Source organism: Triturus cristatus, chromosome 2_2 (genome assembly GCF_964204655.1).
Source record: "Triturus cristatus chromosome 2_2, aTriCri1.1, whole genome shotgun sequence".
Classification (NCBI taxonomy): Eukaryota; Metazoa; Chordata; class Amphibia; order Caudata; family Salamandridae; genus Triturus; species Triturus cristatus.
The window spans coordinates 589,068,953-589,096,532 of NC_140582.1; the positions used below are offsets into that span (position 1 = coordinate 589,068,953).

Consider the following 27,580-nt stretch of genomic DNA (forward strand, 5'->3'; position numbering starts at 1 on the left):
CTATCTCCCTACCACGGATCACTCCTACAAAAAATATCCCACCACCCTATACTCAATTAAAAAGTAATGATATAGTCCTATTGCTTCTTTGGAAATGTAGATATTGTCATTATGAACCTTCACACATCTAATTGTTGTCAAGCTTCATCATTGGATTGCACCCTGGTCTCTATAGCCAGGGTGTGCACAACCATTTTCAAGGGTGCACTTTGGATAATGATCTAGTCCATATCAGTTATATCTTTTGGTGAGTCCGGTTTCCTACTTATTTCAGGTACCACTGGTATGTTTAAAAATTAAATAAAATATGGGTCAGTTAGGGGAAGTGTTAATATGCCCATTCCCTTGTGCTAAGTCAACATGTTTCAGACCTTTTTCACAGCCCTAATGGGGTCACGGGCTTTCATCAGGACTAGTAGTGAAACCCTTTTTTAAAGTTGTAATCACTGTTTTAGGTTTATGATGTTGGGTCATAGAACATAGACAAACATTCAAAAAGTGAGGCTGGCCTACTTGCCTGATCCCCTGGTAGTGAGGCATGCAATTGTGCCTTGTCTTCTAGCTGTATCCAATCACCATGTAAGGGCTGGTGAGACGCGTCCTTGTTGTCACACTCACTCCAAGGGATGTGTGTCACCAGCAAACTACAATGCCATCAAGAACAGCAGCGGGTCAGGCAAGTAAGCAAGCCTCACATTTTGTATGTTGTATGTATGATGCTCTACTTACTCCTGGGATCGCTTTGTGTGTAGTAACTTTACACTAGTGAAATTGGCTCCACCCCCTGTTTTACAGGATGAAGACATGTAAGTCTACACTTCAGAGTAAACTCAGGGCCAGAAATGGTGAGTAGCAGTAAGTAGTACATTTAATACAAAATATGGAGCAAATTTACATATGTAGACTTACTCATTTGTAAAAGAACTCTGTGAACAGGACACCTAGTTTGCTTATTTAAAATACTACACCCAATTACCGCCGCCTACCTCAGTTTATAGGTCCCCTTCATAATGTATTTCACATGTTATAAAAATAAAACAATCATTGTGTGGCTATCTAAACAGTTTTGCAATTTTAAAATGCATCTGCGTGCAAACCATACTCAATTACTTGAATAAATAAGATATGACTTCATTAGCTCCAACAGGTTTGAAAAGCACTAAAATCTAGTCTAGCATAATTTAATACGCACCACCTTTTCCAATCCCTAGGAGAAATGTGCAAACATGTCTCAGAGTGTTTTATAGGCAGAAAACCTATAATAATTGAATGCATGGAATTCATTGTTAGTGTGAATGCCAATGAATACAAGAAATTTGCTTATATGCTTGATTAGAAAGCACACCATTCTATATTGTATGTTGACGTGAATGTAATGGCCAATCGCTTACACAGAGCGATGGTAAATTACGGGGCATTTGTTTTTCAGCAGCTGTATGAATGGATTCAAAGAACAAATAGTTCCTGCTAAAAGATGTTGGGTTCTTCCTCCACATTTCTGAACCTCAGTTATGTTCCTTGCCAAATGTGCCGCTAATTAACCTATTGCCTTATCCCCAATATATTGGGCATTATTTAGCAACTGAAGCCATCAGCCAGCGACATGACTTCTTTTATTTTTTTTGGGGGGGGGAGAGTTTTATACAGTGCGAACTTGACCCGAATCCAATGGGGTATCAGAGTGCTTTACATAGCGCCAGTTACGTTACATGAGGACACACATTCATTTCTTTTTTATTAGGCACGGGGAGATTAAGTGATTTGTCCAGAATCACAGGATGTTCAGCGTCATTACTGAGACTCAAACCCAGTTCCCCAGGTCCGAGGTCGAGCGCCCTAGCCGTTAGACCAACTACTCTTTGAAAGTCATGAGTTTGCGGATTGAGTAGATGTGGTTGAAAGGCAATATTCAAAAGGCAAGGTAACTAACTTTCCCCTTAAAACACATCGAAACATTTACAAGTTGTGAAAAAACAGCATAAAACAGGTATTATTAAAATAAAATGTATGAGTACCTTCTTCTCGCCATAATATGTTGGCCACTGCAGCATGAAAGGAAGAGAAAGTAAACATAAATACATGAACTAAATAGCATTAATTGCTCACAAAACAACATTATGTGCCGCTCCCTTTAAAAATGATCTACAGAAACATGCATATTCTTTCCAAAATTGTTTATTTTCACTCTAGTTTTTGGCTATCACTTTTACAGGGGTACAATAAGCCTGCCATCCACAGACCCTAAGCTTGAAGTGGGCATACTTCTCCTTGTAGTGAAGGCAGCATTTTAGATACATACATTGATATGTTAGCATAAGCTCCTTAGATGTTAGAAACGCCATTTTGCCACTTTTGCTGCTTTGGACACGACACTGCAGATACATGTTATTGTTTGAAAACTGCTTGCTTGCCTTTTCTTCACATGAGAACTGTCTGTTGTTCACATCCCTAGACATGCACTGTGACCTTGGTCTGAACATTGTGTGCAGAAACAGTCTGAGCCACCAAACAATGTATGTTTTTGAGTTCAGGTTGATCGGCCCACGCTCTAGCCATAACACGCACACAGCTGCAAATATCTGAAAGTCGAGAGCCTTTAATATTGCAGTTTGCATGCATTAGACACACATTCTGAAGAATAACTTTTCCAGGCGTAGAGCAAAGCTGATCCTGTGATGTGATTCACCTAAGCTGATCTTTACGGTATGGGGTTCCCCATTCAAGCCTAGAGACCTTCTATTAGTATAATAATACTAGTGAAGGGAGGGTGGTTGTATTCCCCTATCATTTGTAATATGATTTCTCCCATCATTTTCTATGGTATTGGAACAATGCTGATGGTTTTAATTTTAATCATTTGTCTGCTTATGTTAGCCAAAGTACTGCATCTTAGGACACATAGTTTATAAAATAAACATTTTAAACTTTACCGTGTCTCTGATTACTCTTGTTGTGGACTGATATGAGAATAATAACGAACAGGTATTTCTGATTCCCACCATTCCTGAGAGTACTCTAAGTCGCTTGTTCTGGGTTGTCTATACATTGGGAGCTCCGAGAGTATACGGATGACGAATGGGACACTGATGCTAGTCGGATTGGGGTTCTGGGTTCTGAGGTGAGTTTTTGGTACAGCGCAATTCACTGAGGTCCTGGTTTCCTACGCATAGTTCTGTGCATGAGCAGAATCCCTGCAACATGGCGCACCTAACGTTTGGTCTTCTGATTTGAAACACCTTAGAAGTGCTTATATTAGTCCATGACGCCCTCACTCTCGTTTCTGGATAGCGGGAGTGACAGTTTTAACCTACCTGTTTGTGCGATAGGTTCCCTCAAGCTTGATAATTAAAAAGGTTTTCATATTTCTGAACCCTTGTGCTACTGTAATATCCATTGTTGTTCTACTCGATGTCCTTATGGCGGTCGATATTGCAGCACATAGCGGTACACCTCTGCGGCGTCATTTGATGCAGTTTGGGGTGCCGGACGATGGGATGGCCGTTATTTTTGTGGTGAGTGCTGATCCGTCCTACCCCTATGAGTTGTTTTACTCTTGGGTGACTATGCCGGCGGTGAATGCGGATGATGATACGTTTCACTCCTATACTCCCACGCGGCTCCCAGCAAATTGTACGCCATACAGGACACAAGAAATTCCTATTTCAGCTTGGCAGCATCGTATTTGGTTTAATGGCGCCCTTCCCCATGTGGTTACACCGGTTAGAATGGGTCCTTTGTCAATTCCAGGGGCCACTTGGCCGGTGCTGTCCGGATTTACACCTCATCCAAGTTATTTGAATGTTGCGGTGGATGAGTTGCATGTCCTCCGTACAGCCCTGATTACTGTGTATAGGGCTTTCGCAACGTGCAGGTGGGGGCACCTGCTGTTGCGGGACAGCCAGCTGGCCAGGCCGGGGTTGTTATTAGTCCCGTCATGGTTAATTTGGTTATGGGCAAGCGCCCCCAAAATAAGGACGATTTGCCTTATTGGCTTGCTGAGAAATTTGACCAGCTGGAAGCAGCATTTCCGCACTCTACTCCTGTGGAGAATCCCAGGAGCCTCCCCATTAGTTTGCAGAAGCAATTGGAATATCAGGGTGTTATTGAAACATGTGTGTCACCAATGAATAATCCTTTATTCACTGTAACGAAGCCTGATGGGTCATACCGCCTAGTATTGGATTACCGGCATTTGAACTCTCATTGTCGGACATGTGCTGTACAGAATACCCACAGTTCTGCCCTTGTTGATATTCTCATGAGAAAAAGGTTTAAGACCACACTTGACATATCCAATGGCTTTTACAGCCATAACCTGTCCTCTATTAGTAGTCGGGACGCTGCGGAATCTCCTCACCTTCACCGCCTGCTTGTGGTCTCCTGCCTGGCTGCTCTGTGGGGGCGTGTGAGGCTTCAGGGCTGCGAGCGCGAACCGGGACTCACCTTCCCAGGAGTCCCGGTCCCGGAGGCTGAGTCACCTGGCCCCGCTCTCCCTGAACGCCCCGCCCCCAACTTCTTACAACTTAAAAGGCACCTGGACCCTTTCCTCGTGGGACGCTGTTTGTTGGACCTGGCTGGCGCTGCTTGTGTGTAAGGGCTGCTTAAACCCACGACTTGCAGAACCCGCTTCGCGGGTCCCGCTGCGGAATCTCCTCACCTTCACCGCCTGCTTGTGGTCTCCTGCCTGGCTGCTCTGTGGGGGCGTGTGAGGCTTCAGGGCTGCGAGCGCGAACCGGGACTCACCTTCCCAGGAGTCCCGGTCCCGGAGGCTGAGTCACCTGGCCCCGCTCTCCCTGAACGCCCCGCCCCAACTTCTTACAACTTAAAAGGCACCTGGACCCTTTCCTCGTGGGACGCTGTTTGTTGGACCTGGCTGGCGCTGCTTGTGTGTAAGGGCTGCTTAAACCCACGACTTGCGGAACCCGCTTCGCGGGTCCCGCTGCGGAATCTCCTCACCTTCACCGCCTGCTTGTGGTCTCCTGCCTGGCTGCTCTGTGGGGGCGTGTGAGGCTTCAGGGCTGCGAGCGCGAACCGGGACTCACCTTCCCAGGAGTCCCGGTCCCGGAGGCTGAGTCACCTGGCCCCGCTCTCCCTGAACGCCCCGCCCCCAACTTCTTACAACTTAAAAGGCACCTGGACCCTTTCCTCGTGGGACGCTGTTTGTTGGACCTGGCTGGCGCTGCTTGTGTGTAAGGGCTGCTTAAACCCACGACTTGCGGAACCCGCTTCGCGGGTCCCGCTGCAGAATCTCCTCACCTTCACCGCCTGCTTGTGGTCTCCTGCCTGGCTGCTCTGTGGGGGCGTGTGAGGCTTCAGGGCTGCGAGCGCGAACCGGGACTCACCTTCCCAGGAGTCCCGGTCCCGGAGACTGAGTCACCTGGCCCCGCTCTCCCTGAACGCCCCGCCCCCAACTTCTTACAACTTAAAAGGCACCTGGACCCTTTCCTCGTGGGACGCTGTTTGTTGGACCTGGCTGGCGCTGCTTGTGTGTAAGGGCTGCTTAAACCCACGACTTGCGGAACCCGCTTCGCGGGTCCCGCTGCGGAATCTCCTCACCTTCACCGCCTGCTTGTGGTCTCCTGCCTGGCTGCTCTGTGGGGGCGTGTGAGGCTTCAGGGCTGCGAGCGCGAACCGGGACTCACCTTCCCAGGAGTCCCGGTCCCGGAGGCTGAGTCACCTGGCCCCGCTCTCCCTGAACGCCCCGCCCCCAACTTCTTACAACTTAAAAGGCACCTGGACCCTTTCCTCATGGGACGCTGTTTGTTGGACCTGGCTGGCGCTGCTTGTGTGTAAGGGCTGCTTAAACCCACGACTTGCGGAACCCGCTTCGCGGGTCCCGCTGCGGAATCTCCTCACCTTCACCGCCTGCTTGTGGTCTCCTGCCTGGCTGCTCTGTGGGGGCGTGTGAGGCTTCAGGGCTGCGAGCGCGAACCGGGACTCACCTTCCCAGGAGTCCCGGTCCCGGAGGCTGAGTCACCTGGCCCCGCTCTCCCTGAACGCCCCGCCCCCAACTTCTTACAAATTAAAAGGCACCTGGACCCTTTCCTCGTGGGACGCTGTTTGTTGGACCTGGCTGGCGCTGCTTGTGTGTAAGGGCTGCTTAAACCCACGACTTGCGGAACCCGCTTCGCGGGTCCCGCTGCGGAATCTCCTCACCTTCACCACCTGCTTGTGGTCTCCTGCCTGGCTGCTCTGTGGGGGCGTGTGAGGCTTCAGGGCTGCGAGCGCGAACCGGGACTCACCTTCCCAGGAGTCCCGGTCCCGGAGGCTGAGTCACCTGGCCCCGCTCTCCCTGAACGCCCCGCCCCCAACTTGTTACAACTTAAAAGGCACCTGGACCCTTTCCTCGTGGGACGCTGTTTGTTGGACCTGGCTGGCGCTGCTTGTGTGTAAGGGCTGCTTAAACCCACGACTTGCGGAACCCGCTTCGCGGGTCCCGCTGCGGAATCTCCTCACCTTCACCGCCTGCTTGTGGTCTCCTGCCTGGCTGCTCTGTGGGGGCGTGTGAGGCTTCAGGGCTGCGAGCGCGAACCGGGACTCACCTTCCCAGGAGTCCCGGTCCCGGAGGCTGAGTCACCTGGCCCCGCTCTCCCTGAACGCCCCGCCCCCAACTTCTTACAACTTAAAAGGCACCTGGACCCTTTCCTCGTGGGACGCTGTTTGTTGGACCTGGCTGGCGCTGCTTGTGTGTAAGGGCTGCTTAAACCCACGACTTGCGGAACCCGCTTCGCGGGTCCCGCTGCGGAATCTCCTCACCTTCACCGCCTGCTTGTGGTCTCCTGCCTGGCTGCTCTGTGGGGGCGTGTGAGGCTTCAGGGCTGCGAGCGCGAACCGGGACTCACCTTCCCAGGAGTCCCGGTCCCGGAGGCTGAGTCACCTGGCCCCGCTCTCCCTGAACGCCCCGCCCCCAACTTCTTACAACACACCCCATTGGTCTTTGGCCCATAAATATCGGAGAGTGACGCTGCGCGGGAGCGCGCGGGAGCGTCCGGGGCTAAGACCGGGCAAAGAGCGGGCCGTTTGAGGCCGTTCGAGGACTGAGAGGACTGGACTGGCCCACCCCTTTTGGCTTGATATTTTTGGAAGCTAAATCAATAACTGAGGGGAAATAGACCTACCTTTGTCACAGTGCTTTAGCGCTATGGATCCAAGGGTAACCCGTAGCAAGTCTTCTAAACGTGGGTCACAAATCAGTGGCCCCATGGATGACTTTATAACCCGCACCAACATAGCCATAGACGAAGAGATATCCAAGCTCCAATCCCGGGTCTCGCTAGAACTAGATGCCGCCAGAAGAGTGTCCCAAGTAATTGCACTTTCCAAGAAATCCTCCCTAGGCCACATAGCCACTTCTGTCACCCCTGAGCGCCCAGCCCGCCCACATTGTATAGTCACTCAGGTAGATGTTCACCATTCACCGACCCCGGCTATTCCCCAACTTGCCTCAGGAGGTAAGGATGAGGAAACCCCATCGACACCTCTTAGTGTGCACATCCCTGTCCCCATTGTATCTCTCCCGAACCTGTCTAATAATATCCCCAGTGGCAAACAACCGAAGAGGAAACGCAATTCTCGCTCAGCTTATTTCCGCAAGAAAGCGAAAATTGCTGTTCCAAAAGATCTGCCAATGACCAACATCACAGCATCCAACGCTGGAGTAGAGAATACCCCTAATACTCAGTCATGTAGTGAGGGGCAGGGAAAAAATCCATCTATTCCCCTCCTTAATACCCCAGCAGGTGTGGACCCCGAAGTAGACGGGTTAACCAATAATAATAAAGAATTTATAGAGGTGGTTTGGGACACACTTAAAAAACTTTTGTCACCTCTAGACCTAAGACTATCAAGGATAGAAAATAACTTGTTAGAAATGGAGAAGAGCATTATTGCTCTGGCCACTCTTGGGTTGAAAAGTCTGGAAAACCAGGGCATTATTGCAGCTGACTCAACGCCACAACCTACCGCACCCCAAACCAATCTAGCTTCCTCTTCAGTACCACCCACAATAAAATCTGTCCCCAAATCAAGGACAGTTACGGTGGAGCAAGCTCGCGTTAAACCAAAGGCTCCCCCACGAGGCCCCACACGTAACCTGCAATATCCCAAACACGAAACACTAAATAGACCGATTCCCAGTGAAACCCAGGTTCCCCCAGTCAAAGATAATTTTAGAGGTGGCTATATTGACCTTCCCCCAGAGGCAAACGACTATGTGGTTGTTTTGACGGGTGTTCCCATGATAGGTAATGGCCAATTTGAAAATCACTGGTCGCTGAAAAATAAAATAATGCACTGGTTAAATGTCAACAGACCAATCCCCAATGGTAAAAGAAGTCGCGTACTGATGGTTCGCAGAACCACCTGGGTAGGGCCAACGCTGAAATCCAGTCCGGGGGACTGCATAGTAGTGACCTTTGAAGACCCACACACGGCGCACCACGTCTGTAGTTGGCCCAGTAATGATGACTCCTTAGTCAAACCCAAACCACTATCCTTTTTTTATCCTCCCCGACCTAATTGTAACCAGGGGGATAATTGGTCATTGGTCCAACACCACCAACGGCCGAATAGGTCCCGGTGCCACCGGGAGACCCTCCTACATTGGAATGGTCTCTCTACTTATAATAGATTTGGTGGCTTAGAGGAGGTGGATTGACTCCCTGTGCAATCACCCAAACAACCCCGAAGGGAATTCTTAACTTCGCAAAGGCATCATTCCATTGATTGTCCTGCCCCTGAGCCTGTAATAAGCCGAGTAGGACGATCCAACAATGCAAGGGTTGATGGGGTGACATTGTCATTGGACATAACAGTAAATTGTAGCAGGGAAGATTGGTCAAACTTGCTCTGCATGACCCCCCCTGCATCTACTTCTCTTGAACAGTCGGATTCTACCTGCCTTGCCCCCTATGCGACCTCCAATCTCCAGCAAATCGAGCCACTTGTGAGGTCTCCAAAACTTGTGGGTGCGACTGTTTCTCCTATGCCTATGTCTATTGACCCCATCAAGGTCTCTCCAAAAGCTGACTCTGTCCTAAAAATTCTATCTTGGAATGTGGCTGGTCTTGGTCGTAACTTTGACATCCCCGAATGGAACGACTTTCTGGAACCCTTTCACATCTGCCTATTTCAGGAAACCTGGTGTTTGGAGCCAAGACACCGAGTGGGATTCTCCACCTTTTTTATCCCCGCAGTCCAGGAACAAGGATCCAAAGGTCGCCCGTCAGGCGGCCTTATTATATGGATTAGTATTGCTCTGGGCTTCAGGGTAAAAGAAAGAAACACCCAATCATCGGATCTCCAGTGGCTAACGATAACACACAAAGGGGGAAGAAGTATGGAAGTCTTCAACATCTACCTGAGGGGTGCCAAAGGCGGTGTATCCCATCTACCTCCCACAGGCCTAAACCGCAACCTGGCTGCCTGCAATGCGGACTCCCATATAATGCTTGCAGGCGATTTCAACTGCTGTTTTGAGCCCTTGGCCAGCGAAGATATCTTGGACACTTTTGAGGAGGACACCAGGAGAGGTATTCCTATTTTGAATCTTGACCCGATTCCCAAATGGTCGCAAAACGCAATAGAGATCAATGCCCTCTGTATGGAGCATAATTTGCGACCGACAAATGGCCGATCCAAATCTGACCATATGGGTGCTCACACTTATAACAGACAAGACCATACGTCTAGGATTGATTATATCATGCTTAATTACAACCTCTGGCAACATCACCTAGATATGGAGGTTATAGTGTCGGGTGATAGCGACCACAATCCCTTATCGCTATCTATTTCATCTCCTTGGCAGGCTGGAAGTCAAGGCCCACCCGGTCATAAGTGGAAATCCTCCCACGAATTAGTCCCCGCAAATTGTAGCAGGCGCTTAAAGTGGGCAAAAGTCTTAGCCGATGACACAAGGATGGCCCAAGCCGGGATTATTTTGGAAGAGGTGGAGCCCCGGATGAACACTTTAAGTTTAACCGATAACAAGATCTTACCTCTATTCACTGAGACTGTATTGGCACTGAGTGACTTATTTATTGTTCCCCAAACCACTCGTAGGGGTCCCTCGAAAACCTTGCCTAAACAGTCAGACAAGTGGTATACTGCAAAATGTCGTGAAGCTAAGAAGGAACTTGTTGTGACATTAAAGTCCAAAGACGCAGTTGCTATTAGGGCTGCTAGAAAATTTTACAAAAAAACCATATTTGAAGCTAAATAGGTTTATGATTTCAACTTTTGGGGAGATTTAGTAGAGGCTAGCACTAGGAAGGACGCCAAGAGGTTCTGGGACCTATTAAGATCTAGGGAAAAGCCCATTGACCAGCAGCTAACTTGTAACATTACAGGGGGCGTATGGTTCGACCACTTTTCACAACTGTACTCCGCTCCTCCAGGCCCCCCCAGCTAGCTTGCCCACCCATGGGTTTATTGCCTAATTCTACAATCAACCTCCCGTGCTATGATGGCCTATTCACTAGCTTAGAAGTAGAGAGAGCAATCCAATGTATTGTCTCGAACAAAGCAGCGGGTCCTGACGGAATCCCAGGAGACCTAATCAAGAATTACCCATCCTTTTGGAGTAGATTAATTGCCTCGCTTTTGAATGAAGTTATGTTGGGTGGAGTCTTTCCTGACTCATGGAGGGGTGCTGAGGTCGTACCTATTTTTAAAAAAGGTTCTAGGGACGACCCAGCGAACTACCGTCCAATTAGTTTATTGGACTCTTCTCAAAAGGTAGCAGGGAAGGTGGTATTGGGCAGGATCATCGAGTGGGCAGATGGAAATCACATCCTGTCAGATCTTCAAGCGGGCTTCAGAACAGGAACAGGCACAATCGAGCAGACGTTCCGCCTTCTAATGATCTATTGGAAAGTGGTGGTGCTGGGAGGGGGCAGTCTGTATTTAGTCTTCATTGACTTGCGGACTGCCTTCGACCTGGTACCACGCGCGCTTCTATGGAACGTCCTCGATGGGTTAGGCCTCCCTCCCTATTTGCTGTCGCTGCTCGTAAAATTTCACGATAGGAATTTCGCCCAAATTAGATGGGGTGCACAGGGAGAGAAAACATCTCGTATCCCCGTGGACAGAGGCGTTCGCCAGGGGTGTGTGCTTGCCCCCACTCTGTTTTCTTTTTATATTAACGGAGTGGTGGAGCATCTTCTACAACAACCATCAGATGCACCCACCCGGGGTGGAAGGAAAATCCCAACGCTCTTGTTCGCGGACGATACCCTCCTAATTTCAAAATCACCAATGGGCATCCAATCGTTGCTTTCCAGCTTTCAAACCTTCTGTGAAGGAAGGGGTTTGGCCATAAACATAGGCAAAACTAAGTTTTTAGTCCTTAACCCGCCCAAAAAACCTGTCTATCCCCCGGTCCTAGATTCTGTCCCACTTGATCGCGTCAAAGAATTTGACTACCTGGGTATACGCATCAGTGACACCATGAGCTGGAAGGCACACCACCAAAAAATCTTCCTTACTCACAAAAGGGTGGCAGGTGCGTTGCTCAAGGAACAGCGAGCCTCATCATCAAAACCTATTGGGGCTCCCCTAGATATCTATAGGGCTAGGGTTGTAAGCGCGGCACTTTACGGTGCTGAGCTGTGGGGCACTCATAGAGTTGACACTCTGGCCCACCTTGAGAACAACTTCCATAAAGACCTAATGGGTTTGCCCCACAGCACGCCAACAATCCCATTGCTGCTAGATGCAGGTACCCGGGCAATCTGCGACCAAGCGAAAGTACGCCCACTTTTGTTATGGTCCAGAATCTGGAATGTGCAGGAATTAAGAAGCTACGCAGAAGCTTTGAATGACATTTTGTCATTACCGGGTTCACATAAGATCATCTGGCTTAGGGAGGTAAAAAAGCTGCTCTACAAATTAGGCCTAGGAGAGGCTTGGGCCAATAAATCTGCACCCCCGAAACAACAGCTAAAGAAGGCTTATTGGGCATGGGTAGACAATGAGAGGGCCCGAAGTACAAATCATTGTAAATCTGTAGTTCTGTTTCTGTCGGTCAAAGAGTCACCGTTAAGGGAACCTTATCTAGACACCATTCAGAGCTCATGGGACAGAGCACTGTACATTAAGTTTAGGGTGGGGGTGCTTCCATTATGTGAGTTCATGTCCACTTGGAAACCGCCCGCTCAAACTGTACCCTATTGCCCCTTTTGTGATCTAAGGGTAGAGTCTGTGTCCCACATGTTGTTCGAATGTAGTGTCTATGTAGCCCCGAGACGTAGGTGGTTGAAGCTCCTTTGCAGGTGTCTGGGAACTCGTTCTCACTTGGAAGCCCTGCGTATTTTACGTACAGATGCTAGACCCTTCTTTTCCACTTGTATGGCAAAATTTTTGGGTTGGGCTTGGCGTCTAAGAACTGCAAGAAAACTGTTAATCCAGTGAACGACCCCCCCTACCCAACATGCTGTTCCGGATATGAAATGTTTTTATGTTGATGATTGTTGTTAAAAATGTTTTTTTTTTTGTGAAAAATGCTTTTATGATATGTTTTTATCGAATAAAGCTATTTACTACTACTACTAGTAGTCAGTGGACAGCGTTTACTTCTGGCGGCAAACAAAAACAGTTTAAGAGATTAGCCATGGGCTATAAAAACAGTCCTGGCGTCTTTGCCGCACGTGTTGTCTCTCTGTTAGAGAGCATTGACCCTGATGCGTACTCGTATGCTGATGATATCTATCTCACGGACGACGAGTTGTGGCCGCATCTGTGTCACGTTGATCGCATCATTGTTATGTTTGCAGACTTCGGTTACAAATTCAACTTTGCGAAGTCTCACATTGCAGAGTATACAGTGTTGTTTTTGGGCTACGAGCTCAACAATGAAGGTCAAGGATTAGCTCCTCACTTTCTGGAGGAGTGCGCATGCTTGCGTGCTCCTACGACACTGAAAAAATTGCAGTCTTTGCTGGGCTTTCTGAATTTCGGTCGTACTTACATTCCCGATTATGCCCAGCGTATCAAGCTGCTATATGCCTTGGTACAACCTACTTTTTCCAAATCGAGCTGGCTGCCAGAGCATTCAGCTATTTTGCAATCTTTGCAGGCTGACCTTCTTGCTTCGAAATACTTACTGACACGTGATAACCACACTAACCTGGTAATAAGAATTGTGTCGGGCTCAGTAGGTTTCACGTACTTAACGTTCAATGAGGGCGACACCATCCCCATTGCCTACAAATCACACCTGTACACTTTGGCTGAACTGCGCTTTTCCACAGTCGAAAAAGTTTTGACTGCAGTACAGATGAGGATTCTTAAAGAACGAGCGCTGTCGCAAGGAAAACTCATGTTGGTGGTTACACCATATCCTGCTCTAGAGGCAGTGACGAAAGCCAGTGTACCTAATTCAAAAGCTTTGCATCCACGTTGGATACAATGGGCCACTTCTTTGACATCGCCAGATGTCACCTATATCTTTGATGCCTCATTGCAAACTCAGGAGTACTTGCAGTATGAATTTGTTCATCCAGCTCCTCTGTCTTTGCGCCAGCTTGAACATTACCATTGTGTCATTTACACTGACTGTTCGGCGCAACCGGCGACGGAATCGAAGCATGCCTATTCAGCGGCCTGCGCAATTGTGGCGGGTACATTCGTGAATGGAGAATTGAGATCTGATGCCGTGCATACGCAGTCATTGGGTGATTGTACCACACAGTTGGCAGAGCTCCGTGCTTTGGTGCTTGCACTGGAGTTTGCTGATCCTCGGGTTACTACTCTTATAGTGAGTGACTCGTTTTACTGTGTTCAGTCTTTTAACGACAATCTATTCTTTTGGTCTCAGAATAAATATCGCGATTCCAAAGGTAGCACAATCAAGCATAAAATGCTTTGGGTTCGAGTGGCAGAACTTAAACAGCATCTGCCTCTCGTGAATGTAATTCACCCTCTTGGTCACCAGCGAGTTGGTGTCCACACTGTCGGCAACAGCTTAGCTGATGAGGCAGTGAAAACAGAAGTGGCGACATTTCTAGTAGCAGCAGTTAAAAGATTCAAAAGTAAGATCGATGATGACATCTTGGCGGCTATTGCTGCTACAGAGAAGGGAAGTAATTACCCAAGAAGTTTCCCTTCTCTGTACCATTATCACTTAAGTCCTGATAACATCCCGTATGTGAGAATTAACGACGTTGGTGACAGATTGATTCCCAACGCGGACTGCAGACCGTCCATGATAACAGCGGCTCACGAGGGTATGGCCTCTGCCCATGCCGGCGTGTCAGCTACTGTTACTCAATTACAACAGCGTTACTGGTGGCGCTGATTGTATAAACAAACTCGCACTTATGTTCTTGATTGTGACATTTATCAGCAGATCAAACCTTCAACTGCTGCGTGCCCTCCACAAACTCAGTTGTACATATCTAATAAACCACTTGGGTGCGTTTATTTAGATCACTGCGGTCCTTTCTCCTCTGATACTACGTACAAGTACATCTTAGTTGCAGTGGATTCGTGCACACGTTTTCTCTGGGTGTGGCCTCAAAGGAGTGCTGATGCTCGTACTGTCATAAGGGATTTGCGTGTCTTTGTGGGAATTTTTGCGTGTGGTACCTTTCATTCTGATCAAGGCCCTGCGTTTGCCTCTAAAGCGTACAAAGTAGCCATGAAATCTTTGGGGGTCCAAGTCAAATTTTCGTCTCCATACTGACCTGAGGGTAATAGTGTAGTGGAGCGAATGAACCGTGACTTAAAGCAATCCTTGACAGCCAGGGCTTTAGGCACTGGCCGGAACTGGTTAGCCCATCTGTATAACGTACAACGTGCACTTAATAATCTCCCTGGAAGGTCTCTGGGTGGGAGGACCCCATACATGATGCTCTTTGGCATAAAAATTTTGTCCCGGACCTTGATGGTCTAGACATGGCGGCGTCAGCCGCACCTTTTGACATAGATGATCACTGTGCTGTATTGCAGAATCTACAAGAGACCAGAGACAGTCTCGCAAAAGAACACTTGCCCTCCACATCTGATGCTGCGCTTCAGATTCCGGTAGTCGGCTGGCTACCTCGAGTTGGAGACCTGGTGGAGAACAAGAAGGAGTTCGGCCCCTCTTATCGTACCCCGGTTCCAGTGCTTGGCGTGCAGGGTACAAGAACAGTCATTTTACCTCCACTTGCTGGTCGCAAAGATAACAGGTACATCGCCATTGACAATGTCAAACTACAGCGAGTGGCCGATTCTTCTTAGCATGACTCCAGCGGTTTCTTGCCCTGCAATGCTGAGAAATTCTGTTTTGGCTCCGGCTTCTATCACCTTGCCTGATGTTGCCATCGAGATGCATACAGTTACTAATCCTTTGTTGCCACCACCGGCTGGTGGTCCATCTGAAGATATTGAGTGTGCTTATCCCACAGAGGTATCATTGCCTGTTTTACAATCAACCGCAGTTAACCAGTCGCGTTTCTCCTTTGACACTAACTTTATGACTTACCGTACTCCATCAAAAATTTCTATTTTTGCTGTTTGGTTTAAAAGACATTTATTAATTCCCCTTTGGACTTACATTTGGCTGGTGCTCATATGCATTTTTTTGTTTATGTCCATTGGATTCCTGGTGGTATTTTTTCGTCTTCTCAATGGACACTACCTAAATGAAAGATCTACGATTAGACTAATTGATGAACTTAGGCCCCCCACTCCTCATCACACATCATGAAGAGGGTCAGACTTTTGTGAATATTACTGCCTGGCCTGTGTTAGATGGGATTGTGTGGGATACTGTTAAATTTCAGATTCATGGACCTACTGAGGTTATTAATGTTCCAAATGTTCTTCGTGTTTCTATGGGGGATGTAGTGAAACAAAACATCCGCTCTAATGATTGGGATGTTCGGGCCATAGAAGCACTGTTTTCTGATTTGAAATATTATGCCGCATTTGATGCTGAAGATTTGTATTTAGACATTGTTAATTATGGGGAACTGTTTTGCTATCAACATTATGGCAATCATTTCCTGCATAAGGCCAATACATTTCAAAATTTTGTAAATTATACGCAATGGGAACATTGTCCGACGCCAATGCAAGGCAGCTCCAACACACTGGTGAACAAATTTGCATATTTTACTGATTTCAGTGTTTCAAAACCTGCCGCTTTTTATTTTAAAGTGGCAGCGGAGTCTGCCTCAAAGGTTAGGCTGACACACACTAAATTATTGCATTCCAAATCCTTTATGGATGATTTGGTGATCAGGGATTATGATCTGCGGAAAGATACTATTGATCTTAAATCAGTTTGGGTTTCTAAAACATGGCAGGTTCAAGGAACAGAAGCTTTGCATCGTGCCTGCCTCATCCCAAACCACATATTATTTTTGAATTCAACTATTTTTCAGACCACCTGCTTTGGATTGGCTACCTCTAAAAAATTGAAATCTCCCTCTATTCTGGATCTGGATGCTTATCCAAATTGGGATAATCATACAGGTCTGTCCCTTGATGCGTTTCAGTCATACATCACTAATACATCCTTCAATATTTCCAAATTGGTTAACATGGCAGACGAGCTCAGATTCCTGTCAGCATCATTTTCTGGGTCTACAACCGGGGTATACGCGGGTTCGCATAGACCCCGCTTTGAATCTTCCCACTCAGTTACTACCTACTCTGTAGGGAAGTTATGTCAGAACTGGCTGCAACATTCCACCTTGGCATCTGTTAAAATTCATTTATCTAAATTAAATGACAAAATAGATTTGAATGATTTTGTTAAGGGTCCTGTGGGTGGCAGGTCCAAATGATGGGTGTATGCTGTTTATAACGAAGTTTGGAAATTATCTCAAATTGAAGCGGCTTCCAGATTGAGAGCCATTGATCAAGCCAATTTGGAAAAAGTACTCGCTGTTATCGATAATAGCATTAACACCCTTTCTTCCAGAATTTACACATTAGATAATATTGTTTCATCTGTTTTTGATATTCTACAGGATGAAATGTCTGTTTTGTTTCATGGTCAAAATCAATTACGTTCTATAATGCAGTTTGCATGGACTTAGCATGGGTTAGCAAAGTCCCCTGGGACTACATGAATACTTCATCTTTATTCCTTCCCTTTAATTTAACTGCGAAACAACAATTCATGTCCATGAAAGATGCAACATATTCATTACTGCATATTGAAAAGTTAGAACCTTTGTCTTTCTCTGTGGCCGAATTGAACTCCGCTGTGTGGCTTATCCACGGGTTTATCATGTTACCATTTCCTTTGTTTAAATTCAGTTCATGCATGAAACATTATGCCCTAGGCAGATATGAACTGTTGGGTACTGCTTTCCTGCATGAAGTTTGGTCACTCCCATTTACATATAGGTGCATGCGAGAAGGTAAAGAAGTTTATTTGAAGGGTGAGGAATGCACTTCCACACCTGATCACTCTGTAGTCCGTAGGCACATCCAATTACGTGGCCTGTGCAATTTCCATGCACCTAATTTAGCATGCGTCCTGAAAGGGATTCCATTACCAGCTATTACACCCTCTTTCACGTTTGGTCGCTAACGGTAGTTATTTGCTTTTAAATAACGAGGCTTGCTGCAGGATGCTGGTGGGAATTCCCTACATTGTGACCGTTTTACAGAGAGTAGTCTGCTGTAAAAATGTCCTTTTCCCTCCTCCGCATGGGCGGCTGGATGTATCCATCTGGCCTTCCATTCCAACCTTGAAAGCAGAGTTCAACAAGATGAGCAGAATAAGGGCTCTATTGTCTCAAAAAGAAGTCGCTCTGACTTCATCCCGTGAAACATTTATCCTTCACGTATCAAACACCCGCACAGAGGTGCATGCGCTTTTAAATACTGATCTCCCACTGCATTTCGGTGCCCTGATTCAAACTATATTTAATGCCTCATCCACAACTGGCTTGGTGCATTTTTTCAAAATTGTGGGCTCCGGCCTCGTGACCTCCTTCCAAACTATTTTTGGTGTGATACCGGCATTTTTTCATTCTATTTTTTCCAGCGTCTTTGGCGGGCTCCCGTTGATTCTCGCCCTAGCGGCTGGTGTGCTGTTGTTTGTCTGCTTACTGCGCAATGGCTGCACAAATTTGTGTCACACGACAGCCTGTCCCGGCTGCTCCATCTTTGTAACCGGATGCTTGAATATTATGGAACATTACCACTGGCAACCCTGAGCATAGCCTATGGATTGTCCTTCCGGTTTTCCTATTTTACTTGCGTACAACCTGTTTTTCATTGCCTGATTGTCCTTTCGAATGGGATCTGGATTTGTGCTTGTCAAACTTGGTGTCTCCTGCCCCGGATTATGATCGACTGATGAGTCCCTTAGTGGCACATGAGTTGGACTGTTCCGGTGTCAAGGATTATGGCCTGTGGAGCGGCACATGGAGTCCTAGGGAATTGGGACATCTGTACGGCAGCGTATGACTTCCTGGCAAGATGTTATCTTGAAGAACACGCCAGTTGTCCTCTGATTGTGCTAGAGGCCCCAGTTGTTGAGGAACATGTATGTTCATTTACCTTGTTAGACTGGATGGCGGAAACTTTTACAGAACATTCCAATGACTTCCTCTTGGAAGCTGTCGCTACTTACTGTGCTTACACGTTGATGGATTAACTTGGATGTCATCCAACTTTCCTTGTACGACCCACACATTTTTTTTTTTTTTTGATTCTACATTTCGGCTCGCTGAGCCTTTGCAAGATGTTACGAATTTCCATTTCCTTTTTTTCCCCTTCATTTTTTTCTTTTCTTTCTCTTTTCTTAGTTTTTTCTTCGAACTTGCACTCCCCTTTATTTGGATTTCCAATACATGCACTTGTTTCCCCTCTGTCGAACTTGAACTCTGAGTTCTTTTAATTGTATCCCTAATAGTTCGTGGTCCGATCAAGGGAGGGTGTAGTGAAGGCAGCGTTTTAGATGCATAGATTGCTATGTTAGCATAAGCTCCTTAGACGTTAGAAATGCCATCTTGCCACTTTTGCTCCTTTTGCACACAACACTGCAGATACATGTTATTGTTTGAAACCTGCTTGCTTGCCTTTTCTTCACATGAGAACTGTCTGTTGTTCACATCCCTAGACGTGCACTGCGACCTTGGTCTGAACATTGTGTGCAGAAACAGTCTGAGCCACCAAACAATGTCTGTTTTTGAGTTCAGGTTGATCGGCCCACGCTCCAGCCATAACACGCACACAGCTGCAAATATCTGAATGTCGAGAGCCTTTAATATTGCAATTTGCATGCATTAGACACACATTCTGAAGAAAAACTTTTCCAGGCGCAGAGCAAAGCTGATCCTGTGATGTGATTCACTTAAGCTGATCTTTACGGTATGGGGTTCCCCATTCAAGCCTAGAGACCTTCTATTAGTATAATAATACTAGCACACTAGTGAAGGGAGGGTGGTTGTATTCCCCTATCATTTGTAATATGATTTCTCCCTTCATTTTCTATGGTATTGGAACAATGCTGATGGTTTTAATTTTAATCATTTGTCTGCTTATGTTAGCCAAAGTACTGCATCTTAGGACACGTAGTTTATAAAATAAACATTTTAAACTTTACCATGTCTCTGATTACTCTTGTTGTGGACTGATATGAGAATAATAACGAACAGGTGTTTCTGATTCCCACCATTCCTGAGAGTCGCTTGTTCTGGGTTTTATATACATTGGTAGCTCCGAGAGGATACGGATGACGAATGGGACACTGATGCTAGTCGGATTGGGGTTCTGGGTTCTGAGGTGAGTTTTTGGTACACCACAATTCACTGAGGTCTTGGTTTCCTGCGCATAGTTCTGTGCATGAGCAGAATCCCTGCAACATCCTCTTTATCCAGGTTATTTAATAATTTGTTGGTCGTTACTGCTGCTGCTGATCTTACCCTTTGTGAAACCCCCAGATAGATCAAGGTTATCCAGGAAGACCAAAAAGAGCCTAAAACTCACTCAACCTCTTACCAGAAAATCAGAGGAGAGAAGTAAAAGAAACACCCTTAGCCACATTACTATGAGATATTCACAGGGCTCCACTGAGCCCTATGAATATCACAATAAAATAAGAGGTGCGCTGCTTGAGAAGTGATACCTCCATGCCGTGAATTTTAAAAGGTTATACAATTTGATGGTCAATTATTGATTTGACATTTTTGACAGTCCACACCTATCTAGTGGACTACCTAGCTGGATCCAGAGTCCGTTTTGGTCTTTGGCAAACCCTGTGCACTTCCAAGCTTGATGCTGTGTGACCATCACAAAAGTTTGAGGTTGGTGTCCCTCCATGGTTTCCATCATGCACACTCAAACTTTGAGACACTCTTTCCTTCATTTACAGGTACTCTCAATTTTGCTCTTTAAATTACATGTTTTTTGCTTAGTTTAGCATTGATTCCAATTATCACAAATCTTTAGGATGGCAAATGCAAAACAATTATAGTGTATACAAAACACTGCATTTTGGAGGGAAGAGTATGTTTCACCACTTTCTATTCAGCATTGTATTAAGCTTGATAAGCATTAGATCTGGAATATTACCCATTTTCAAACTCTGTGCCAGCATATTATCATTTTGGTAATATATTACATTGGTTAAATGTTTCACTTATTGTAGTAGTGTTCAGTGCTTCATATATATTCAGTCTTCACAAATAATATATGTAGGGCCTGATCATGAGTTTCGCAGATGGTACTCCATCCGTAAGTGTTGCAGAGTAAATTTCCTCTGCCATGCTGATCAATAGCCACCATCAGATTTAGAGATGACTCATCTTTTGACATTGAAAGGGATCACCATCATTGTGGTTCCCTTTAATGTGCAAAACAGTTATTAGACAGCCACCTTCAGCTATGACAGCTGTTACCAAAACATTTTACACTTTTTGTTTTTCAGAAACAAACCTTAAAAGCGAGAGTGGGGGTGGTAATGGGTATAGGTACCTCTAGGAAGCAAGCTCTGTATAAGGTATTGCCAGTAGGTGGTTATACCATGCACAGGGGTTCCCCAAGAGTGTACAGGGCTCAATGTAAAACCCAAAGTGCTATAGTGCAGGCGAGCAGCCTTGGGCCTAAAACAGAGAAATATAAGACATTTATTGCACAACCTTGATCAATAATGGACACATGACTCAAGGAGATCCAGACCAATTTTAGAAACATATACTTTGTTTGTATTTAATTTTAAGACCAAGGTCTTAACAATACGTTTATTGTTTTTAAATAAAAATAATGTTCACTTTGAAAAACTCGACACAGAAACTTTTCAGAACAGTTCCTATGGGGAAAAGAGTATCACTGTTAAACAGGTAATCAACACAATTACAGTTTCAGTCTTCAGGACCAAAGGTCAGCAAGGGGCAAGGATTCAGTTAGTACCAAAACTGCACCACCAGTGGCACAGGGGCAGCCGGGTGCAGAGGTCAAAAGTACGAGTTCGGCCAATGCTTTTCAATTGAGAATGGGGGTGCCTGAAGCCACACTGCTTGCAGGTAGGTAAATCGGTTGCACGGACCATGATTTGGGTCTTAGTACAAGCACCAGGGGGGCCACAAAGCAGCACCAAACATACACCACCAGCGGCTCAGGGGCGGCTGGGTGCAGGGTAGAAATCCAGCATCAGGCGCCCAATGCTTTTCAAGGAAGATTTTTCTTTTGGCAAACAGGCTGCATGCGTGGCACCGGAGGGTGCAGGAGGGAGACCAACAACAGCAGAGGTAGGTGTTGGACTCTCCTTAACAGAGCCGGTCGCGGTCAGGGAGAGCTCTGGATTCACACTGCAGGCGCTGCCCGGGAGATCAGGAAAGGTCAGCCAGCACTAGACTCGAGGTCAGGATTGCTGGGGAGACTTCACTGCACAGACGAGCCTCTCAGACTCGGGCCATAGCTGTCGGGTGCAGAGAGGGCAGGAGACAGGGATCAGCCTTGATCCAGGGTCCCTGGAGTTGGTTTCTTCTGGACAGGTCCGCTGTCCAAAGGAGATTGGAGTCATTTTCGAAGGCAGCAGTTCTCCCAGGGTTTCAGAGGTCACTGGCTGCAAGACGGGTTACAGCTTTGTAATAGCTGAAGACAGGTTGGTAGGGCTGTGGCCAAGGAAGTCGTCCAAAGTGTTCTTTGCAGGGATGTCTTCTTTCTTCATAGCTCATTGCAGATCGAGTTTCTTGGTTTGGAAAAGTCACCTAAATACTAGGTTTAGGAGCATTTTAGGGGAGTAGCAGGTATGGCCAATGGACACCTTACATGGGGTGACTACACCCTCTATTATGCCACCCACCTATGAGAGGGGGCATAGTCCTAGCCCTGATTTGAGGGGTCCTCCAATCTTCAAGATGACGGGGACTGAAAGATGTGCTTCACCTCACCTCCCCCACCTTAGAGGTGGCAGAAGTGGGCACACATCCTTTTCTCTTGTTTTCCTGCCAGCTTTCCTGCCCAAAGTGGGGGTGTCATCCAAGGGCTGACATCTGCTGCTAGCAGTAGGTCTGGGGATCACATTACAAAGGGGGAAGGCCTTTGAAGTTTTCCCTACAAGCACTGGCCCATTCCGATGGAGGAGTTGTGACACCTTTGCCCAGTATGTGTATTGTATCTGGCCCGTAGTGCACGGGCTCTCTACCCAGGTGTCCAGAAACATGTCTGGTGGTTGCCGGCTGCCTAGAGCCAGTCAGAGACCACACCAGAGTTGGTAGGTTTCCAGGGGGAACCTCTGAGGTGCCCTCTGAATACATAATGCAATAAATCTCACAATGGCATCAGTGTAGATTTATTGAGAGGAGTAATTTGGTACAAAACACTCCTGGGTTCAGTGAAGACATGATGGTGCTGTGGAACTCGAGTTGTAGAGTTACCATCCCAGGTACTATCTATGGCTACACTGGCACTTACAACATTAAGGAATGGACCCTAATATTGTAGGGGCATACCTGCTCATGCAGATATGCCCTGACCTGTGGTATAGTGCACCCTGCTTTAGGGTTATAAGACCTGCTAGAGGGGGGATTTACCTAGACCTCCAGGCTGTGATGGCTTTTATGGCACCCAGGCAGGGTGTCATGTTGACTTTGTCATTTTTCACATCACAGGGGCATGCAAGCAGCAATGGCAGTGGCAATGTCCCAGTGAGGGGGGTCCTAGGGGAACTTCTTCAGCTCTCAGGCCGTAGGTACCCAAAATACCACTTACTAGGGACTTACAGGGGCAGAAGGACCAATTGTGGATAATTTATGTTTAGGAAAGTAGTACTGGCATTGAAGACCTGGATGGCAGGGACCCTGTGCAGTACATTTGAAACCACATCAAAATATGGCAGAAGGTGGGGGCTAACCATGCAAAAGAGGCACTTTTTCAAAGGGCATTAATACTTTTTCTGCCCCTCAGAGGCAGGTTTTTAGTGGTGGTGAACTGGTGATGGACATTAAAAAATACATCACACTGTTCACCTTAAATAGGATAGGCAGTGCAATGTCCTTCCCCTGACCAACTCTAATGTATCAGGCAGTCAGACGAAGTATATACCAGCTGAGCCAACAGGGGCCATGTTGACTGAATACTTAACATCCACGCATCTTTAAATGAGGCAGGCAGACCGAGGGTTTGATGGGAAGGTTACTCTGTTACATTTGCTATGCAGTGCCCTGTTGGCAAACTAAATTGGGCCCAGAAAGTTAGCCATGATCTCTGGTGTGTTTTCCATGCTGTGATGACTGGATAACATTTTATTTCATATTGCTAGCTTCTTCACAACACCGAACTAGTGAGTATAGACCCAACACAACCAATCTGGTAAGTGTAGACACTGCTGCAGATATTTTGCATGGGTATTGTCAATTCAAGACTTGAAATGATGAAGAGATTAGGAGTGAACATGTCCTCAAAATATGAAAAATGTCTGTGTTACTCAGAGCTTCTATTACTGACCTGATTTTAGCTTTTGTATAGTAGGCATAGGAGTCACTCAAAGAAATGTATCTTCATTTATTCATTCATTGTATTAGGCACTGTTGTGTAAAGCTTTTTTAAGAATGAGGAATACTTAACTTCTATTCATACATTGACCCCTACTGGAGCCACATTTTTTCAGCATACCGTTAATCCATTAGAGTTAAATACTCACTTAATTTATAATCTTTTTAACATTCAAACATACATACACACACACACACACACACTGTTTATAATTTAAGTGAATGGCAGATCGGGGCATAGTTCTCACATTTTCAGGGTACTATATCAACAGTGAAAGTCTAAAAGAGAATGGATTGTTGTGAGGTTACATAGGCCCTGTGCTCAGACACTTTAATTTTACATGTTCACGTTTAAAGTTGATATCCTTTTAAACAATTACTTTAAGTACACATTCGCTTGCACACATTCATGAGATAGTGTACTCAGAAAAGGTTTGCTTACAATTTCCTCAAAGGCACATTATCATACCTTAGAATTGTCTGTTCTACGATCCAGTACACTGCACACACTGGCCTTGTTTGTTGTTGTCTGTTTGACGACACGTCTTGGTGGGTAGAATCTATAATGACAGCTGGACCAGATCTCAGGCCCAGTACATATGGGTTCAGTTTTATTATATAAACTACACCAAGCCTTTGTTTAGGCAGAGGAGCATTCTGATGGGTTGTCGAGGTGCCTGCATGCCTGAGTTCTAGCCCAGCTGTATCTCATCACTATCTTGAGACGGAAACAGGGCTGTTCTACACCAGAATGGCTACCAGATAACAGACACACACAGGTAAATGGGAAGTTAGACCACTCTACGGTATCGGTAGAACTGCAACCACCCGATGATCTCTAGGCTAGGCAGTGGTAGGTAGGAGTACAATTATCTGTGCATATAATCAATGTGAATGCACAATGTTCAAATTATTTATCTTTTTCACTATTCTCACAATGCTGGTTACTATGCTCTGCTTTATTCTACTACTTATTGCAGCACTCATATTTCACACAAGAATCCAATTGCTTCAATAAATGTTTAAAATGGCAGTTTGTATATTCAATGTTTCTCCCTTTGGGCATGCCTGAGTCAACATCTAAAGAGTTGATCTATTTACATGATTTCTTCGGGTGAATCAGAGTCATTATGTTCTGAAGTTTTCCAGTACCTTGTAAGGTTTAGATGTCCAGATGGTGCTCTGTGAGCTAGCCAGGAACTAGGTCAGCATATTCTGATGGTAGGTGTGGACTCAGTCCCCAATAATTTATGAACCTTATGTTGCTCACACATCTTACTGAGTTATAAGGCACTGTACAACAGGATACAGTAATGAGATTTTGTCAAGTGGGTAGATTGCTGACTTCTCGACCTGCATTCTAATCCAAGTTTCTGCACTGGACAGACAATTATGTAATTCTAGGCAAATGACTTACTCTCCCCGTGATATTAAATTGTAAATATGAGTTCTGGTGCTCTTCAGCGTTCTTCCTTTGACAGGGTGTAGTGATTGCTGTGACTGACTGTTCAAAGAACTCAGCCTAACAACACGGTAATGGACTGTCCCTCTTTGGTCAATTATGCTACTGTGCATGTTCCATACTCATGTAAAAGTGCACTAACTCCCCACTTGAAACACATACAGTCATCCACTATTCTCATTTGAAAGCACACCAATAAACACTTCCACAATTCACAAAAAAGAGGTAACTGATGAATTGTAGACTTAGGTTTATGACTTGCAAAGATTTATACCTTTATGAAATTCGGTGTGAATGTGGAAATATATAGAAATGAGAGTTTTCCAGTCATGTTTTCCTAGCCCTTTGCTTCCAATCATTCCTCTGGTGTTAGAAATGGGGGTTCTGGTTGTCAGAGTATGCACCCTGTATAAGCAGAAACACACCACTCTAGTCAGGGTGCTAGACCTGTCATCCTTCGGGTAGTCTTCCCCAAAGTTTGCCTGCTTACCTCCACTTTTTGCTGTATCTTTTTGTTGGCCTTAAGACTCTAAGGACTTTACCACTGCTAACCAGTGGTAAAGTGCGTGTAATTCTCCCCAAAATATGCTGACATTGGTGTATACCTGATTGACATATTTAAATTACCTTTACGCCTCTTGTAAAGTGGTTTACCATATACCCAGATACCCTATATTCTTAATGCTACAAGTGGACCTGCAGCACTGGTTGTGCCACCCACACCAGTAGCCTTTCAAACCTGTCTCAGGCCTGCCTTTGTGCAAGGCATTTTTGTGCAGTTTTACAGCCACTTCGAATTAACATTTGAAACCTGTTGCCAAGCCTTAAACTCCCCTTTTACTACACATCGGTCACTGCTAACATAGGCCCTACGTAGCCCTAAGGGCAGGGTGCTGTGTAAGTAAAAGGTAGGACATGTGCTTTTAAGTTTGACATATCCTGATAGCAAAAAACAGAAAACTTTATTTTTCACTACTGTGAGGCCTACTCCTCTCATAGACTAGCATTGGGAATTCCTTAAACCACTCTTAAGCTTTAATTCATGATTAGAAAGGAGTAGCTAAATCAGGTTTCATATCTTTGGAATGGTAATCATAAATGCTCTTTAGTGGTAAAGTTCAATTTGACACTGCTATTTTAGAAATGCTACTTTTTGAAAGTGGACATGTCTTTGCTCTTAAATTTGCACTGTGTGCCTGCAGCCTGTCTCCAATACAAATTTGGGCTGGCCGACAACAACACTTTGTGCATTCCCTCAAGACAGCCACAAACAAAGCATGAGTGTTGCATTTTGATAGCCTTACTGGGAAAGAAGGGGGAGAAGGAGCTGACACATACATAAATAGCCTGTGCCCTCGCCTCACACAAAGGACTGATTACCCTCCTCTGATAGCCTGGCAGACAGAGCTGGGATGAAAGGGTACCTGTGCACTTCAAGGAGCTGCTTTGAAGTCACCCCCACTTTAAAGGCACATTTGGGTATAAATACTGGGGCTCTGACCCTGCCGAATCAGTACGCAATGGGACCTGTGAAGAACTGCTGGAAGGACTGCTGTTCTACAAGGATTGCCACTCTGCTTCACTGACTGTTCCAAAGAACTAATTCACTGCTGTGCTGAGCTGCCCCTGCTGCCTGCAGATCTCTGCCCTGCTGAAGACAAGGACTGAATCCATCTAACTTAAACCTAGTGTGACTCCATGTGACTGCTTCCTGTTTTCTAAAGTCACAGGGACACAAAAGACTTCCTACAATTCTGCTGCTGAACTCTGTCATCTGTGAATTTTACCCTTGCCTGAGGTGCCCCTCCAGTCCGGAGCTTTAGAAGTGTATTATGGCAACTTTTTCCATATCGATGTCGATGCAGTGGTGACTTAACTCTGATTGGAAATGACGCATTCAATGCCGAAGCAGCGACAGCTCAATGACATTGGTTCTACAACCCTCGGAGCTCAAATGCCTACGGACACTAAGGCTCGACATCGATGCAATGCCTGCTTTGCAAAGGGGTTCAACACAAAGCTTATCTCGACAGCACAGGTCGGTGCCACGGCTCGCCTCCATCCATGTGTCGAAAATGATGCGGCGCCTCCTAGACTCCTTGCCTCAAGACTTTGACGTTGGTGCTCTGTTCTATCCAAGGTACTTTGTTAGCAGGACCTTTCTGAGTCCTAT

General features: G+C 46.0%; 1 protein-coding gene across 2 annotated transcripts in view; it reads right to left on the minus strand.

The window, feature by feature from the left end:
* The window catches only part of FSTL5 (follistatin like 5), a 2,810,134-nt gene that overhangs the window by 582,669 nt on the left and 2,199,885 nt on the right, over positions 1-27,580 (minus strand). Inside the window, exon 11 of one of the 2 annotated variants that reach the window (XM_085641770.1) lies at positions 2,016-2,042. The exons of the other annotated variant lie outside the window; for it this stretch is intronic. Within the exon in view, the coding sequence (XP_085497896.1) occupies positions 2,016-2,042 (27 nt within the window). The remainder of the gene's footprint in view (positions 1-2,015; positions 2,043-27,580) is intronic. 2 annotated transcript variants of the gene reach the window in all.